This window comes from Salvelinus alpinus, chromosome 10, assembly GCF_045679555.1.
Source record: "Salvelinus alpinus chromosome 10, SLU_Salpinus.1, whole genome shotgun sequence".
Taxonomy (NCBI): Eukaryota; Metazoa; Chordata; class Actinopteri; order Salmoniformes; family Salmonidae; genus Salvelinus; species Salvelinus alpinus.
The window spans coordinates 72,203,793-72,223,370 of NC_092095.1; the positions used below are offsets into that span (position 1 = coordinate 72,203,793).

At 42.0% G+C, this 19,578-nt stretch overlaps 2 protein-coding genes across 5 annotated transcripts in view; both read left to right on the top strand.

The window, feature by feature from the left end:
* Positions 1-19,578, top strand: part of LOC139533076 (zinc finger protein 135-like) — a 302,249-nt gene that overhangs the window by 62,514 nt on the left and 220,157 nt on the right. The gene's annotated exons all lie outside the window — the stretch shown is intronic.
* LOC139533036 (zinc finger protein 268-like) overlaps positions 5,372-19,578 on the top strand; it is a 47,547-nt gene continuing 33,340 nt past the window's right edge. The window contains exons 1-2 of one of the 4 annotated variants that reach the window (XM_071331220.1): positions 5,389-8,546; positions 16,682-19,064. In XM_071331220.1, coding sequence (XP_071187321.1) covers positions 8,444-8,546; positions 16,682-17,550 — 972 coding nt within the window. In that variant the 5' untranslated portion in view covers positions 5,389-8,443 and the 3' untranslated portion in view covers positions 17,551-19,064. Of the gene's footprint in view, positions 8,547-16,681; positions 19,065-19,578 lie in introns of those variants that run through there. The other 3 variants (XR_011666679.1, XM_071331219.1, XR_011666680.1) reach the window with 3 other exon arrangements.

Consider the following 19,578-nt stretch of genomic DNA (forward strand, 5'->3'; position numbering starts at 1 on the left):
GACTTGTGTTTCTGAAGACCTCTGACAACAACAGGAGTGCCACAGTCATGGAGTCATTCAAAGCAGCCATCACCAGCTACGGAGTACCATCCCGGGTGAGATGTGACCGGGTGGTGAAAACAACCGTATCTGTGCCTTCATGGAGCAGTTCAGGGGTGGTGAGAGGGGAAGTGCCCTCAGAGGAAGGAGCACTCACAACCAGAGGATAGAGCGGCAGTGGGGGGAGGTCTGGCATGGAGTCTCCAACGTTTACCATGACCTGTTCACCTTCTTGGAGACGGAGCAGATCATCGACATCAACAATGAGGTGCACCTGTGGGCACTGCACTTTGTGTTCCTGCAATGGGTGAACAGAGATCTTGCTGTGTTTGCCAGTCAGTGGAACCACCATGGGCTGAGGACTGAACAACGGCAGTCACCTCTGCAGTTGTTCATCTCGGGTTCCCTGGCAATGCAGAGGGCCAATCTGAAAGCAGTAAGGGATTTGTTCGCCCCAAATTCAACCACCATCAGCTCTCAAGCCACCACCTCAGCTCCCCCAACCACTGGCGCCGCAGCTCTTTATTGGTCGGAATGGGTGATTGTGCCACAAATCCAGTTCACCATCAGCAACACACAGATGGAACTGTTGCAGACAATAATTCCATTGGAAAGCCCCAGAGGTAGCCTGGGAGTTGACAATCTACAGAGGGTTATGGCAGTTATATCTTCAGCGCCACTCGTTCCTACTCCAACCTGACTTACTACATACACCCCTGATACTCCCCTACTGGGATGAGGGATTGGACGCTATATCTTCAGCGCCACTCGTTCCTTTGAATCAGTTCATTTTTATAATAGTAGTAATAAATGTATAATAGTAACATTCCCCCTCTTTCACACACTGTATGATTTGGTCTCTAGAAAGGTACGATAGACATCTTCAACTCTAAACGGATGGGGACCAGAGTTTAGACACAGGTGGCCTTAACAAAAGTTAAGTACTTCCCCATTCCAGTACGATTCTGTTTGGTCATATTTGGAGAGAGTCAGGTACTGTTAAGATATACAGCCTATGGTTATTGCATTTTGCTCTATGGCGCTTTAGTACAGAATTCCATCAGCTGACACAATATTTGTCTTCCACTCAGTACAACACCACCCAGGAGAGGCCTACTGCAAGCACTGGATTGGAGCCTTCAGAGCGTGCCTGCTGTGGGAGGACAACAGAACATTCTGAATGGACATTATTAAAACAGAACTTACATTTTTATAATGCCCAATCGGGACTTTTATAAATTGTTAAAATAAATAATTGTGTGGAGAATGCCCTATAGTTAAAAAATGATCTATGAAGATAGTGGTTCACCCCCGTTACATTTTATATACTTGTGATTAACAGCAACCTATTACAGTTAGTAACATAACATTGTGGCAGCTCAGATGATGTGGTTGAAGATGGACTAGTGCAGTTCTCCTAACCTTGTTCCTGGAGAGCTACTGTCTTGTAGGTTCACTCCGACCCTAATCTAGTGCACCTGATTTTAATAATTACCTGCTTAATAAGTTAATGAGGTTAGTTAAAACTGAGGTTGGATTGAACATCTACAGGAGGGTAGCTCTCCAGGAACAGGGTTGGAGAGCCTAGGACTAATGGATGTAGTTCTTAGATCAATGCATTTGAAATCCGATAAGTCACTACGAAGGTGCAGTTCCCAGAAGTGGAGCTGTCACCTAATGCAGTGGATGGGAAGCCTTATTTCATATAGTTCTAATTAAATGATAATGGCTGAACTTAATTTGTTCTTAATGTAGGACATCAAATTATCAGATTTGGATGAGTTGGCTGCAATATGGCAGCAGTACTTCAGTCAATATCAGCAACGGATATTGGTTATTAGTGAAGTGTCAGTAAAGTGTTTCTAAAAAAAACTCAACCTTAACACCAAGACAAGCAATATGGACTGTATAATTACATTGTAATGATCATTATGTGAACAATAACAGCCAATATGGAAATACAGTGCATTTGGAAAGTATTCAGACCGCTTGACTTTCACCACATTTTGTTACATTAGAGCCTTATTCTAAAATGTATTAAATAAATAAAAATGTAGCGTCATACCCAAGAACTCTATGGTGTAATCGCTGCCAAAGATGCTTCAGCAAAGGACTGAGTAAAGGGTCATAAATGTAATATTTACTTTTTTTTTTATACATTTGCAAAAATGTCAACCTGTTTTTTCTTTGACATTATGGGGTATTGTGTGTAGATTGATGAGGGGAAAGAATTATTGTATCAATTTTTTGAAGAAGGCTGTAACGTAATAAAATGTGGAAAAAGTCAAGGGGTCTGAATACGTTCCGAATGCACTGTACAAACAATACAGATGTAAGTAGATAAATGCTTAAATGTTGATGGGCAGTTACATTCTCAAACACTCAATTGCTACTGTAATTTAGTGCTACTAGATACAATTATGTATCGTAAAAATGTTTTTATGCAACACTGAAATGTGGGGAATTCACAATACCGGAGGTCATGAATTCCCTAAAGGCATTGTAGGTGCTATGAAGAGGGAGCCTTAGTGTCACAGCACACGCGTTTGCCTCTGGGTACTTTTTATTCTGCTGCCCAGCGAGAGGCCCTCGCGCTGTGTGGAGGATTTCGATGGTCGAGGTGTCCTCAAACCCAAGGGGTGGCACCACCGTTGCCCCAGTAGCAAACTCCAACACCATCGCCACTGTTAGAGGAGGACATTCTCCATCTGAGGAGTACACAGTAAAACATTTAAAATACATATTTAAAATCACAAAATGGAATAATATGCAGTTGTCAATGGCGTGCATACTGGGAGCGGAGTCAGGTGCAGGAGAGCAGAGAGTTGTGAACAGGCACACACTTTATTTAGGCAGGAGAAACCAACAGACGGACGCCACTGCGTCGAAACCTCCAGCCAATGCAAAAGTGCAAACGAGCAAACATCACAATAATATTGTATAAACACAAAAAACATACCTCGTGAAATAAAACACAGAATAAACACATACCAGTAAAGCGCGTCAACATAGACACGTAACACAAAACAATCTCACACAAAGACATGAGGGGGAACAAAGGAATAAATACATGTAGTGTGATTGGGGAATGAAAACCAGGTGTGCAGGGAACAAGACAAAACAAATGGATAAATGAAAAATGGAGCGGTGATGGCTAGAAAGCCGGTGACATCGACCGCCGAACGCAGCCCGAACAAGGAGAGGTCCCGACTTCGGCGGAAGTCGTGACAGCAGTTACCAATAAACTTGAACAATTTACTATTTTACCTTGCACCTCAGCCAGCCAGTTGAACCAGTGGCAGATGGTGTTGTTCTCCAAACACCACCGGTTGCCGCCAGGTATGGAATAGGTTACTTTAAACAGGTCCCTGGCAGTGGGAGGTTTTATGGAGTCCACAAAAAGTGCTCGGAAGCTGTCCGGGTGGTTCCCCAATGCTTCGAGCAGCCCAAGAGCGTTGAGACGATATTTGAACCTGTTTTGTTTAGAGACAGTATGTATATTTAAAATAAGTGTTAAGGACAATATAGTGATGTGTATTGATTTAGGGGGGTGGACTGATTAAAAATACTTATGTTAGAGGAGGTATTGACAAGTACTTCACAGATTTATGACAGAGTTGACTTACTACTCCAAGGCCACCTGCATGCTCCCTTGGACAAATTGTTGAGCCACCAATTCAACCAGACCATCTCTGTCCTCCATTGTCTTGACAACAATCCTTTTTTTGTAGGGGAACGAGCCTCTTCCTATCTGTCTTAAAGGCCTCTACATTTGGATTAATCTGGGGGAATGTTTCCCCCAAAACCTTCAAGAAACTGCTCTCCTCCTGACCATAGGGTACTTTGATCTGCCTCATAGGATACTCTAAAGATACTGAGATGTGGAAACATTATTTCAATCTAATAAAACGCACTGTGTCCTCATGTACTGCATGGATATAGGGAAAATATACCTATCCTGTTCAGCTGCTGCATGTTAGGCTCAGCGATCAGACAAACCCTCATAGTTATCCACATGCTTTTCCCGGTTTGCCGCCTTTGGACTCCAGCATTATTCCGTCTCCTGAACGATTGAAATCTGACATGCGCAAACGTTATAAAAGTTACACTAATGACACTCACCATAATCGACACCGCCCATACTCGCGCACCCCACGGTAGCTGTTGCAATCATTAGCAAGCTAACGTTACTAGGTAGTTGTGCCGGTTAATGTTGACTTTTGACAGGTATTACCTAACCTACCAGAATTAATCCTACCCGATCGTCCTGGGGTGGTTGTAAAGGTGGCTACACTTGGCTGGTTACACTTGGCAAAACTTAAAAAGCGGTCTCTCATGTTTTCAAGGTTCGACATGACTTAGACGTTTGTTGGTGATGATGAATGAGAAGTTTTTCATATAGTGATTGGCCAACATTTGCAAATAGTTTACATATTGTTATTTGACGCGTCAAATACTGTTATTTGACACGTCAACTAGTGTTATTTGACACGTCAAATAGTGTTATTTAACGTGTATCTTTTTGACACGCAAAGTCCCAAACGGCGTTCCATAGTTGTAAGGTCAGAACGCTTGAATCAACCCTACTCCTCCGCCAGAGCGTCCAGTGTGGCTCTGAACGCCCCGAGAGCGATACGAACTGACAATCCGACAACGCTCTTAATTTACGAACGCCCAAGCGCACTCTGGCACTCCAGATTACATTTAAGATCACACCCATCATTTACAAACAAGGTATTTATGTTTAGTGAGACCGCCAGATCAGATGCGGTAGGGATGCGTGAATTGAAATTTTTTTCCTGACCTGCTAATCATTCAAAATGTAACGAGTACTTTTGGGTGTCAGGGAAATGTATGGAGTAGAAAGTACCTTATTTTCTTCAGGAATGTAGTGGAGTAAAAGTAGAAGTTGTCAAAAATATCAAAAGTAAAGTACATATACCCCCAAAAACTACTTATGTACAAATATTTTAAGTACTACATAAGTAGTTTGCACCACTGATTGCAGGGAATACTGATTTAAGATGTTCCTCCCTACGAGGCCCATGAGACTGTGTAGGGATGTGATTTGAATAGGACTGTGACTGAAGGAGTGGGATGTTTTTATTTTGATGTCGTTGTTTCCGCATGTATTTATTTCTACAGTTTACCAACGGTACAGCAGGTGGCGGTAGACACGTTATATTTGTGTAAATGTCAGTATACCAGAGAAGAAGATGACGCTGTTGTACTGTTGTTGTGGGGAACAGGAAGTTCCGGGTAGAAACGACAGAACTGTGCTGTTATGTCGATAATGGTTGTGTCCGTTTCAAATTTATCATTGTAGGTATGTAATAGCACGTTTAAAATGTCTAATGTCGACATAATATATAACATGCTAGGTAACAAATCCGTCAAGGTATTATCACGTTTGGTAAAGGTTTTAATTGTATGTGTTATTTTGGGGTCAAACCGATTGAGTGAAGAACGTGATTTAAAACGATTTTACAAGTCACATAGCTAGACTTTGGGTTTATCTGAGTGTATGTACATAATTTCGTCAAAGTCATTTCATAAAGATTCCACTTATTTGAGTTAGTTTTTACATGTTCTTGGTTTTGTGTAAAATGTTGTTTATGAGCTGGTAAATAGCCTCGTCCGAACCATCCTGATCTCGCGAGTTTACATACACTGTTTTGTAAGCTCGCGAGATCAGGATAGTTCGGACGAGGCTAGTCAAATGGTGGCGTCAACGGTTTCGGTCGTCTCTCTAGGTGTTTGCTCGTGGTGAAATGGCGACACGAGGCTGTGTGATGGAGTGTTAAAATAGAGGGAAGCGAACTGAAGTTATCCTTCACCATTGGGAGAGAGAGGCCAACTGCATGGAATGGCGTCGATTAATGCGGATGAATCGGAGCACATATCAAACTCATTCCATGGAGGACCAAGTGTCTGCGGGTTTTGGTTTCTCCCTTGTACTTGATTAATGAATTAATGTCACTAATTAGTAAGGAACTCCCATCTGATTGTCTAGGTTTTAATTGAAAGGAAACAAATAAAACCCGCGGAGACTCGGTCCTCAATGGAGTGAGTTTGGCACCCCTGAAACAATGGAAATGGAGAGAGTTTGAGAAGCAACAGCTGTGCTGGAATGCGATCAATGTGGGGGACATTTCTGATGATATGGAGCGGGAGGATGAGGGCCTAGTATGTGAATGGTCTGTAGTGGAAGAACAGAGATAATGATACTGGAAGCAGTGGCGCATGTAGTATAGAAACTCTAAAGAGGCCCAAGTTAGGGAGCTAGAGTAATAATGTGTCACAGTGGAAAGTTGGGATGGTGTTTGAGGAGACCACAGGGCCTCATTTACACCCTATCTGATTAACCAAGGCCATAAAAAGAGAGGTGAAGTTAAACTGGGCCTCATCAGTGTAAATGAGAACTTGTTCTCAACTAGCCTACCTGGTTAAATAAAGGTGAAATAAAACATTTTAAATGGTAGATTGTTAATATCTTGTGCTAGTCAGGTTCAGCAAGGGAAGATTATTCAATTGGAAAATCATAATGGGACGAAGCTCAGAAGCCATGATCCTGGAGTTTATGCTAAATTGAAGGGAGTAATCTGAGGTTGAAAACAGCACGTCTGGTGAACAGGTCAGGCTTCCATAGCCGCAGGCAGAACAGTTGAAACTGGAGCAGCAACGGAGGATCATCACAGTGTTTTTAAATGCCAAAGAATGGGACATGTGAAAAGATGTGCCAAGTGCCTGGTCCTGTAGTAAGAGGACCTACTGTCAGACTGATGGAGCTTCCATGGCTGGTCCCGTAGTAAGAGGACCTACTGTCAGACTGATGGAGCTTCCATGGCTGGTCCAGTAGTAAGAGGACCTACTGTCAGACTGATGGAGCTTCCATGGCTGGTCCCGTAGTAAGAGGACCTACTGTCAGACTGATGGAGCTTCCATGGCTGGTCCCATAGTAAGAGGACCTACTGTCAGACTGATGGAGCTTCCATGGTTGGTCCCGTAGTAAGAGGACCTACTGTCAGACTGATGGAGCTTCCATGGTTGGTCCCGTAGAAAGAGGACCTACTGTCAGAACTGGTCTTTCTACTAGTCCTGACATGGTTTCAAGGGCTGTTCAGAAATCTTGCGCACATAAATGCGCTGTGACAAAGGATACTTTAATATTGAATAAAATATACTTCATAGATTTCATTGGTAAGGTCATCAACACTTGGATTGTGTAAAGCAGAAATACCAGGTTGAAAGTTATCTTGTAAACTGCAGCAGAGTTGTTGGAGGTGACAGATGTTACTGTCCGTATGGTTTTTGATAAGCTGGATAACCTGGGCTGGATTGTCTCAGCATGATATAAACCCCAATGTTTTCAAACGCAGAAATGGATCTATTGATAACGTTTATTGGGGGTGTGGGAGGGTTTTTGGGGGAGGGGAGGGTGTGGTAGAAGTTAAGAGGGACTTCTTGGTTTATTTTCTTAGTACAGAATTAGACAGACATGGACCTTAAACGTTTGTTTGCGGACCACCATGATACCATAGGAGGTCTGCATCAACGGACTTCAGTGCAGGTAGTGCCTCATCAGAGAGAGAACATTTCAGTTGCTCTACAGTTTTGAAGCTGAATGTAATGATAATCAGTTTTTTACATGTGTACTAATATTCAGACACATTCAGTTGTTTCTATATTTATCTATAATTCAGGGTTTGCACAAGGGGCTTAAAGTAAATAAATATTAGCGCTTGAAAAAGTACTTGAAAGTCCTTGAATTTGACTTGCCACTGTACGATCCCTGATAATTCTTACTATGGTGTGAACGGGAAATAAAATTGGTTTTTGTGAGTGAAATAATACAGTGAAGACAAGGTTATTCATAAAATGTTTACATAGTACTGCCTACAACATTCTGCAACCATGTACTAAATGGTTTTTGAGTCATTTATGTCAATTTAGGAAATCGACTATAGATTAAGTGCATTTATGTTGTGCAATTTAAAATGTGTACTTTGTCTAATGTGAATGAATGTTTTGTCAATGTTTAGCTACCTGATCTACTGAAATGAGATAATTGAACAAGAAAAAGAGAAAATATGTTTACAGAATAAAGTGCCAGAACTGTCAAGAAAATAACTTTTGTGTCCGTTTGTCTTTATTACTACAGGCCGACTCAGATTAAGTCTGAGGCCAGTAACATCAACAGTGAGGACAAACCCAGCCTGCCTCTCTCCTTCCACACTGAGTCCAAACCTACAGTCACTGGGTCCTGATTGTGACAGTGAGGCCAGTAACATCAACAGTGAGGACAAACCCAGCCTGCCTCTCTCCTTCCACACTGAGTCCAAACCTACAGTCACTGGGTCCTGATTGTGACAGTGGAGCCCAGTTTGCACTGCAGGATCCAGAGATGGCATCAGTGAAGCTGGAGGACTGCAGTCAAACACTGGAGCTGAATGTCAACATTAAAGATGAAGAAGAAGAGGAGAAGATTAGGACAACTGTTAGTCATGGTAAGAGCAGGTTTTCTCTATAAGTTATCTTCGTAAATTAGACCTCCATAAGTTATGACCAGTCTATTGCTAGGTTGAATTCTGTAATTCTGACATCACACATCCCTGAACAACTCAAGACTTCACAGCGAAGCAAAACATTTTAAAACTTGTAATGCCTGCCTTTGCCCACACATTGTCTCAAGAACGTTGAAAATGTTTAATACCCTCAATCACCAAGTTAGGCATACCTCATTTCAAAATAGGCCATGACATCATCACTGTCAATATTGAATTATAATTCTTCGCGTTTTACCAGTGAAAGGACCAAGCTGTTTCTGCATGCCAATCGTTCGATCTCAATCAATTTCATGGGAATATGCATTTAAATCTTCTTGAATTACTGTTTGGTTAGCAAATTAGAGCAGATGGTGTTAAATTTGTAGACTTCCTGTATTTTGTTTTAATCAAAGCACATTCTGCCTAATGGCGTGCTGTTGAGTTTGAGACGATTCAGCAAACCATCCTAAAATATCGTAATAAATGAGGTGTTCTTTTTGTTGTAACAGTAATGTTATGCTATAATATTTGGTTATGTGGACTACTAATTAATCATTAGGTGATCGTCCAAGACATCTTTATCGTCCAGACATCTACCTTTACTAAACAAACACCATTGTGGCGGCTCATCGCTCTTGCAGCACTACACCCCTGCAGTCTGCTGCACCGAACTAGTGATTGATACTCACCTAGCCTACTCTTTTGTCTCGCGCAACATTTGGTGATGCAGAAACGAGAGAACATGTTTGGCTGTTTTTATGAAAATCTGGGAATATTTGGCCAAGGAAACATTTCTGGTTGGTCTTGTCACGGTGCTGACTTTTGCCCGTCGCCTGCAGCAAAAGCCTCTATCCCGTCCTCTGGCTAGGCAGAGTACTTTAGGATTTTAGTCACTTCGGTGTGACCAGGGCCTAGCCGTGCGGCCCTACCAACCCGTCTATTTATTCGTACTGGCCCTTCGCGTGAGTTGGGTTTGTTCCTTCGTTCACGTTGTCACTCCCTTATTTCCCCGGTCTAGTGTGGGGCCTTGGATAGATGAGTACTTTATTACTTTATGTTTATAGATTCCTCCTATATTCCCTTAACCCGTCTCTTCCTCTCTTGTATACCAATACCTAATAATTAACTTCTGTTAGTTATTATGCTCGTCAGCTAGTAGTCACTTGGAAACTAGTATTGTTATATGTTTGATTTTTCCAAAGATATATTATTGTCCACACAATGAAATATTCTTTAGTGCTATCCCTTTAACCTATAACCAGGGTCACTTTCCGTTTAGTGAGAGTGTCAAAGGCGTTCGCTCTCCGGGTAGGTTCCCTGGCCTAGTTGTCAAAGTTTCAAGCATTTATTTAAGTCACTCTGTTTTTTGTCATATACACGTTATTACAGTTAAATGGTTATACAGTCCTAATACATCAATAATGCTCAATCAATCCTTAATGTGTTATGCTATGCCAGATACTATTGCAAATATAAATCAGCTTAAACACTTCTTATAACTCTTAAACAAAGCAAATAGCAATATATTTACCTTAAAGCTCTATTCCCTTGGTCCTTCCCGAAACTGGTGTCTATAAGAGTAATATTGGCAGCCTCTGCTGTGTATAATATTTCAATCTCTTATTGTCTCCAAATTTCTTACGGTTACACTTTTCACTGCCTACTGCTTAGATACTGACTCCTTTTTAGTGACTCTGGGCTTTCTACGAGGCTTACTTGTATCTGGGCTTTTTTCAATCCTTCAAATTGGAATTGTTTCTGGTACTCCCAAGAATAGCGCTTGTTGCTCTCTAGGAGATTGCTCTCCTACGCAACTGCTTCCTTTTAATGGAGCGACTTTCCAGAATACAACACAACTCTCAAGATATACCAGTCAATATAATGCTCGTGCCTTAATGTCAAAGTAGTCAATACAAGCAGAGTATAGTGAAGAGTAATTTACCTTGCCTGATGATCCTCTATGATGTGATGTCCAAATCATATGTGTCGAGGATCATGCACTAGGCACGGACCTCTCCTCCTTTTATACCTTTCTTAAGACACTCAGTTCAGGGGAAGACACTTGAGAGTGCAATCGATTTGTCACATTTTGCCACTACTACTTCTCTTGTAGCATGCTCAACATTTTTTGGTGGGACTCAGTCCAATGTTAAGTCTTTCAGCACTGATGCCCATAACTCTTCTTCCGCTGGGGCGTCAGTTTGGTCGAGCGGTTCATACCACTCTCCCTCGGTCTTCCTGCTGATTGGTTCTTGTTTCATGTCTAGCCCTTCTCGAGCCTGTTCATTTGTCTCCTCATACCATTCTCCCTCGGTCTTCATGTCGAGGGGTTCTTGTTTTAGGTCCCGTTTTGTTAGGTCTGGTTCATTTGGCTCCCTCTGCTGGTTGGTCTCCGTCGTGGCAGTCATTCCCCAGTCTATAATTGGTCCTAGGGCCCACAGGGGTAGCTCTGGATCTGGCCTGATTTCTAGGGGAGGGGTCTGATTTCTTTTACTTTTCGTTACAGTCTCAAGGAATGTCACACAGGGAGACTTTTTGAAACAGGATTGAGTGAAGTAGCAGCTAATGCTCATGGAGAGCCTCACAATGATTATTATTAACCTTTATTTAACTAGGCAAGTCAGTTAAGAACAAATTATTATTTACAATGACGGCCTACACCGGCCAAACCTGGACGACACTTGGTCAATTGTGCTCCTCCCTATGGGACTCCCAATCACGGCCGGTTGTGATACAGCCTGGAATCTAACCAGGGTGTCTGTAGTGACGCCTCTAGCACTGAGATGCAGTGCCTTAGACCGCTGCGCCACTCGGGAGCTAATAAGTTTGATGAAATTCCATTATCTTTCAGTCTAATAGGGCTATATTCTTACTTTTATAGCTCTTCACCAGTTTCTTCAATGTTTATTGTACATAAATATTAACACAACATGCAACAATTTCAACGATTCTTCTGAGTTACAGTTCATATAAGGGGCGGCAGGTAGCCTGGTGGTTATAGCGTTGGGCCAGTAACCGAAAGGTTGCTGGATCGAATCCCTGAGCTGACAAGGTAAAAATCTGTTTTTCTGCCCCTGAACAATGCAGTTAACCCACTGTTCCCCGGAAGGCCGTCATTGTAAATAAGATTTTGTTCTTAACTGACTTGCCTAGTTAAATAAAGGTTCAATGTAATAAAAAAATATATATAATAAGGACATCAGTCAGTTGTTATGAATTAGGCCCTGACTCTCTTCTCTGTATACATCAATGATGTCGCTCTTGCTGCTGGTGAGTCTCTGATCCACCTCTACGCAGACGACACCATTCTGTATATTTCTGGCCCTTCTTTGGACACTGTGTTAACAACCCTCCAGGCGAGCTTCAATGCCATACAACTCTCCTTCCGTGGCCTCCAATTGCTCTTAAATACAAGTAAAACTAAATGCATGCTCTTCAACCGATCGCTGCCTGCACCTGCCCGCCTATCCAACATCACTACTCTGGACGGCTCTGACTTAGAATATGTGGACAACTACAAATACCTAGGTGTCTGGTTAGACTGTAAACTCTCCTTCCAGACTCACATCAAACATCTCCAATCCAAAGTTAAATCTAGAATTGGCTTCCTATTCCGCAACAAAGCATCCTTCACTCATGCTGCCAAACATACCCTTGTAAAACTGACCATCCTACCAATCCTCGACTTTGGTGATGTCATTTACAAAATAGCCTCCAATACCCTACTCAATAAATTGAATGCAGTCTATCACAGTGCCATCCGGTTTGTCACCAAAGCCCCATATACTACCCACCACTGCGACCTGTACGCTCTCGTTGGCTGGCCCTCGCTTCATACTCGTCGCCAAACCCACTGGTTCAAGTAGGTCATCTACAAGACCCTGCTAGGTAAAGTCCCCCCTTATCTCAGCTCGCTGGTCACCATAGCAGCACCCACCTGTAGCACGCGCTCCAGCAGGTATATCTCTCTGGTCACCCCCAAAACCAATTCTTCCTTTGGCCGCCTCTCCTTCCAGTTCTCTGCTGCCAATGACTGGAACGAACTACAAAAATCTCTGAAACTGGAAACACTTATCTCCCTCACTAGCTTTAAGCACCAGCTGTCAGAGTAGCTCACAGATTACTGCACCTGTACATAGCCCATCTATAATTTAGCCCAAACAACTACCTCTTTCCCTACTGTATTTATTTATTTATTTATTTTGCTCCTTTGCACCCCATTATTTCTATCTCTACTTTGCACATTCTTCCACTGCAAATCAACCATTCCAGTGTTTTACTCGCTATATTGTGTTTACTTTGCCACCATGGCCTAATTTTTGCCTTCACCTCCCTTATCTCACCTCACTTGCTCACATTGTATATAGACTTATTTTTCTACTGTATTATTGACTGTATGTTTGTTTTACTCCATATGTAACTCTGTGTTGTTGTATGTGTCGAACTGCTTTGCTTTATCTTGGCCAGGTCGCAGTTGTAAATGTGAACTTGTTCTCAACTTGCCTACCTGGTTAAATAAAGGTCAAATAAAATAAATAACCTGTAGATTTCACGTGACTGGGCAGGGGTGCAGCCATGGGTGGGCCTTGGAAGGCATAGGTCCTTGGCAGCCAGACCCACCCACTGGGGAGCCAGGTCCAGCCAATCAGAATGAGTTTTTCCCCACAAAAGGGCTTTATTACAGACATAAATACCCCCCCCCCCCCCCCCCCCCGTAGACGATCCCGCAGGTGAAGAAGCCAGATGTGGAGGTCCTGGGCTGACATTGTTACACGTGGTCTACGATTGTGAGGCCGGTTGGACGTACTGCCAAATACTCGAGTACGACATTGGAGGTAGCTTATGGTAGAGAAATGAACAATCAATTATCTGGCAACAGCTCTGGTCGACATTCCTGCAGTCAGCATGCCAATTGCACGCTCCCTCAAAACTTGAGACATCTGTGGCATTGTGTTGTGTAACAAAACTGTACATTTTTAAAGTGTCCTTTTGTTGTCCTCAGCACAAGGTGCAGCTGTGTAAAGATTATGCTGTCACATGTCACACCTGTCAGGTGGATGGGTTATCTTGGCGAAGGAGAAATGCTCACTAACAGGGACGTAAACATATTTGTGCACACAATTTGAGAGAAATAAGCTTTTTGTGTGTATTGGACAATTTCGGAGATAATGTATTTCAGCTCATGAAACATGGGACCAACACTTTACATGTTGCGTTTATATTTTTTTCAGTGTACAGTCGTGGCCAGAAGTTTTGAGAATGATACAAATATACATTTTCACAGAGTCTGCTGCCTCAGTTTGTGTGATGGCAATTTGCATATACTCCAGAATGTTATGAGGTGTGATCAGATGAATTGCAATTAATTGCAAAGTCCTTCTTTGCCATGCAAATGAACTGAATCCCCCCAAAACATTTCCACTGCATTTCAACCCTGCCACAAAAGGACCAGCTGACATCATGTCAGTGATTCTCTCGGTACCACAGGTGTGAGTGTTGACGAGGACAAGGCTGGAGATCACTCTGTCAGGCTGATTGAGTTCGAATAACAGACTGGAAGCTTCAAAAGGAGGGTGGTGCTTGGAATCATTGTTCTTCCTCTGTTACCCATGGTTACCTGGAAGGAAACACATGTCGTCATCATTGCTTTGCACAAAAAGGGCTTCACAGGCAAGGATATTGCAGCCAGTAAGATTGCACCTAAGTCAACCATTTATCGGATCTTAAAGAACTTCAAGGAGAGCGGTTCAATTGTTGTGAAGAAGGCTTCAGGGCGCCCAAGAAAGTCCAGCAAGTGCCAGGACCGTCTCCTAAAGTTGATTCAGCTGTGGGATCGGGGCACCACCAGTACAGAGCTTGCTCAGGAATGGGAGCTGGCAGGTGTGAGTGTATCTGCACGCACAGTGAGGCGAAGACTTTTGGAGGATGGCCTGGTGTCAAGAAGGACAGCAAAGAAGCCACTTCTCTCCAGGAAAACATCAGGGACAGACTGATATTCTGCAAAAGGTACAGGGATTGGACTGCTGAGGACTGGGGTAAAGTCATTTTCTCTCAGATTGTTTGGGGCATCCGGAAAAAAGCTTGTCCGGAGAAGACAAGGTGAGCGCTACCATCAGTCCTGTGTCATGCCAACAGTAAAGCATCCTGAGACTATTCATGTGTGGGGTTGCTTCTCAGCCAAGGGAGTGGGCTCACTCACAATTTTGCCTAAGAACACAGCCATGAATAAAGAATGGTACCAACACATCCTCCGAGAGCAACTTCTCCCAACCATCCAGGAACAGTTTGGTGACGAACAATGCCTTTTCCAGCATGATGGAGCACCTTGTCATAAGGAAAAAGTGATAACTAAGTGGCTCGGGGAACAAAACATCGATATTTTTGGTCCATGGCTAGGAAACTCCCCAGACCTTAATCCCATTGAGAACTTGTGGTCAATCCACAAGAGGCGGGTGGACAAACAAAACCCCACAAATTCTGACAAACTCCAAGCATTGATTATGGAAGAATGGGCTGCCATCAGTCAGGATGTGGCCCAGACGTTATTTGACAGCATGCCAGGGCAGATTGCAGAGGTCTTGAAAAAGAAGGGTCAACACTGCAAATATTGACTCTTTGCATAAGCTTCATGTAATTGTCAATTAAAGCCTTTGACACTTATGAAATGCTTGTAATTATACTTCAGCATTCCATAGTAACATCTGACAAAAATATCTAAAGACACTGAAGCAGCAAACTTTGTAGCTAGGCATAACTGTCCTCTCCATGTTCAGCTGGAATTTAGCCTGAAAAGGATTTGAGAAATATGATATAGGCCTACGTCTCCTTTTGCGCTGCACAGAATATCAGATCTCAACAACGATTGGAGAAGTGATGAACATAACCAGTAGACTACCACATCCTGATGATTTATATCTGATATATTTTATATATCAAGTTGTAGAAACATCTGAAGGATGATCAATGGAAACAGGATGCACCTGAGCTCAATTCAAAAGTTTGGGGCCACTTAACACCAGTCTCAAAGTCAACAGTGAAGAGGCGACTCCGGCATGCTTGCCTTCTAGGCAGAGTAGCAAAGGCCAGTTTTATTGCTTCTTTAATCAGCACCACAATTTTCAGCTGTGCTAACATAATTGCAAAAGGGTTTTGCAATTATGATAAACTGATAAACTTGGATTAGCTAACACAACATGCCTTTGGATCACAGGAGTGATGGTAGCTGATAATGGGCCTATTAAGATATTCCATTAAAAAAATCATACATTTCCAGCTACAATAGCAATTTACAACAATAACAATGTCTACACTGTATTTCTGATCAATTTGATGTTATTTTAATGGCGGCCAAAAAACTGCTTTTCTTTCAAAACAAGGACATTTCTAATTGAGCCCAAACTTTTGAACACTATTCTGGTTAGGGCCAGTTTGCGCTGTTCTGTGAAGGGAGTAGTACACAGCGTTGTACGAGATCTTCAGGCGTTTCCAGCTACAATAGTCATTAACAATGTCTACACTGTATTTCTGATCAATTTGACATTATTTTAATGGACAAAAAATTAACTTTTCTTTAAAAAACAAGGACATTTCTAAATGACCCCAAACTTTTGAATAGTAGTGTATTTTATTTTATTTTTTATCTTTCTTTTTTAACCTTTATTTAACTAGGCAAGTTAGTTAAGAACAATTTCTTATTTTCAATGACGGCCTAGGAACAGTGGGTTAACGGCCTTGTTCAGGGGCAGAACCACAGATTTTTACCTTGTCAGCTCGGGGATTCAATCTTGCAACCTTTCGGTTACTAGTCCAATGCTCTAACCACTATGCTACCTGTCACCCGGTACAGCCAGAAGAGGACTGGTCACTGCTCTGAGCCTGGTTCCTCTCTAGGTTTCTTCCTAGGTTCCTGCTTTCTAGGGAGTTTTTTGTGGCCACTGTGCTTCTACATCTGCATTGCTTGCTCTTTGGGGATTTTAGGCTGGGTTTCTGTTAAGCACTTTGTGACAACTACTGATGTAAAAAGGGCTTCATAAAATACATTTTACTGACATGTATATCACACCAACTGACTGGTTCTTCTGATGTTGTTCACACAGGAGACCATTTTGAGACATGCTCTACATCCAGAGAGCAACAGCAGGAAGATCACAGAGCTAAGAGGTCTCATCACTGCCCACATTGTGAGGAGACTTTCCCATTTCTATCAAAGCTAAAAATACACCTAAAAATACACACAGGAGAGAAGCCTTACTCCTGCTCTGACTGTGGGGCGAGTTTCTCTCGACTGGATACCTTAAAAACACACCAAGGTATACATACGGGAGAGAAGCCTTACTCCTGCTCTGACTGTGGGGCGAGTTTCTCTCGACTGGATACCTTAAAAACACACCAACGTATACATACGGGAGAGAAGCCTTACTACTGCCCTGACTGTGGGGAGAGATTCTCTCAAAAGACCAACTTAAAAACACACCAACAAATACATACAGGAGAGAAGCCTTACTCCTGCTCTGATTGTGGGAAGAGTTTCTCTCGACTGGATACCTTACAAACACACCAACGTATACATACAGGAGAGAAGCCTTACGTCTGCTCTGACTGTGGAAAATGCTTCACAACGTCAACTGATCTAAACGTTCATCAGAGAACACACACAGGAGAGAAGCCTTTCTTCTGCCCTGACTGTGGAACTAGTTTCTCTCAACTTTCTAACTTAAAAAGACATGAACGTATACATACAGGAGAGAAGCCTTACTCCTGCTCTGACTGTGTAAAATATTTCTCCCGATTGGGTACCTTGAAATCACATGAACGTATACATACAGGAGAGATGCCATACTCCTGCTCATACTGTGGAAAATGTTTAAAAACATTAAATGAGCTAAAGGTTCATCAGAGAACACACGCAGGAGAGAAGCCTTATTCCTGCTCTGTGGAGGGGTGGGCGTGTAAGTCAAACGTCTAGCCAAAGGCTGCGTGTTTGAATCTCATCAAGGAGGACTTTAGCATTTTAGCTAATTAGCAACTTTGCAACTACTTACTACTTTTTAGCTATGTTAGCATGTTAGCTGACCTTTCCCCTAAACCAATTTAACTCTACCTTAAACTCCTCACCCCTAACCAAGCTAATGTTAGCAACAACAAATTGGCATTCGTAACATTTCATACATATTACAAGTTCGGAAACATATTGTATGAATAGCAATGCGTAAAATAACATACAAATTGTAATTCGTAACATTTGATACGTCCTACAAGTCGTATTATACTGAACAACAATCTAAACACAACAATTTCAAAGATTTACAGTTTTTATAAGGAAAGAAGTCAATTGAAATAAATAAACGAGGCCCTAATCTATGGATTTCACATGACTGGGCAGGGGCTCAGGCTTGGGTGGGACTTGGGAGGGCATAAGCCCACTTGGGAGCCAGGCCCAGCCAATCAGCATGAGTTTTTCCCCACAAAAGGTCTTTATTACAGACAGAAATACTACTCAGCCCCCTCCCAGACAATCCTAAAGGTGAAGAGGTCCTGGGCTGCCGTGGTTACATGTGATCTGCAGTTGTGAGGCCGGTTGGATGTACTGGCAAATTCTCTAAAAGGATGTTAGAGGTGGCTTATGGTAGAGATATAAATATTGAGTTCTCTGCCAACAGCTCTGGTGGACATTCCTGCAGTCATCATGAGAATTGCACATTCCCTAAACTTGAGACATCTGTGACATTGTGTTGTGTGGCCTTTTATTGTCACCCAGCACAAGATTATCTTGACAAAGGCTGAAATGCTCACTAACAGGGATATAAACAAATGTGTTAACAACATTTGAGAGAAATAACCTTTTTGTGCAAATGGAACATTTCTGGAATTTTTTACTTCAGTTCATGAAACCAACACTTTACATGTTTTGTTTAAATTTTTGTTCAGCTTATATTGGTAGTCCAATGTAATGTAACATACTAAATGGAATGGCGGGATATTTTTGTAACATATAATACATTTTGCTCTGAGACCAGGTTGTCCCTCTGCAGTATTCTGTGGGAATGAGTTAGTAGACACTTCTTTTTTACCTTTATCTAACTAGGCAAGTCAGTTAAGAACAAATTCTTATTTACAATGATGGCCTAGGAACAGTGGGTTAACTGCCTTGTTCAGAGGCAGAACAACAGAGTTTTACCTTGTCAGCTCGGTGATTTGATCTAGAAACCTTTTGGTTACTGGCCCAACGCTCTAACCACTAGGCTGCCTTCTGCCCCTAACATGTATCAGATAGAGATCACTTTTCACCACTAGTTTGGGGGGATTGTTTTACAACTTTATTCAATGAGACATAGTTTATGAAATGAATACATGTGTTTATTAATTGTCTTTAAAACTAGATTAGTTATTTTAGTTACTGATCATGAATGTGTTTGGATAACTGCATTGAAGCAAACTTTATTGATCTGCCAATGAAAAATAAAGTTACATGAATATGTACTGGTCAACCTCTTCTTCTCTTTAGTATTCAGTTCTTCATATTAGATCTGACAGTATGAATGGTTCTTATGGTTGTATTCAGTTCTTCATATTAGATCTGACAGTATGAATGGTTCTTATGGTTGTATTCAGTTCTTCATATTAGATCTGACAGTATGAATGGTTCTTATGGTTGTATTCAGTTCTTCATATTAGATCTGACAGTATGAATGGTTCTTATGGTTGTATTCAGTTCTTCATATTAGATCTGACAGTATGAATGGTTCTTATGGGCTGAGTGCCTGGAGTGTTTTTGTATGACTACAGTCAGGAGTTCTCTTTGACCCTGTGATGTCACCAGCGCATTAAGTACATTCATCTTAAGATAGCCAGGTGAGACAACCACATATCACAGTAAATACATTTATCCTCAATTAGTCAGTGTCACATTATTATTATTATTAGTATTAGTATTATTAGTATTTTGGGGGGGACTCTTTAAAGACGTAGGGTTTCAGACCTTTTCGGGCAGATG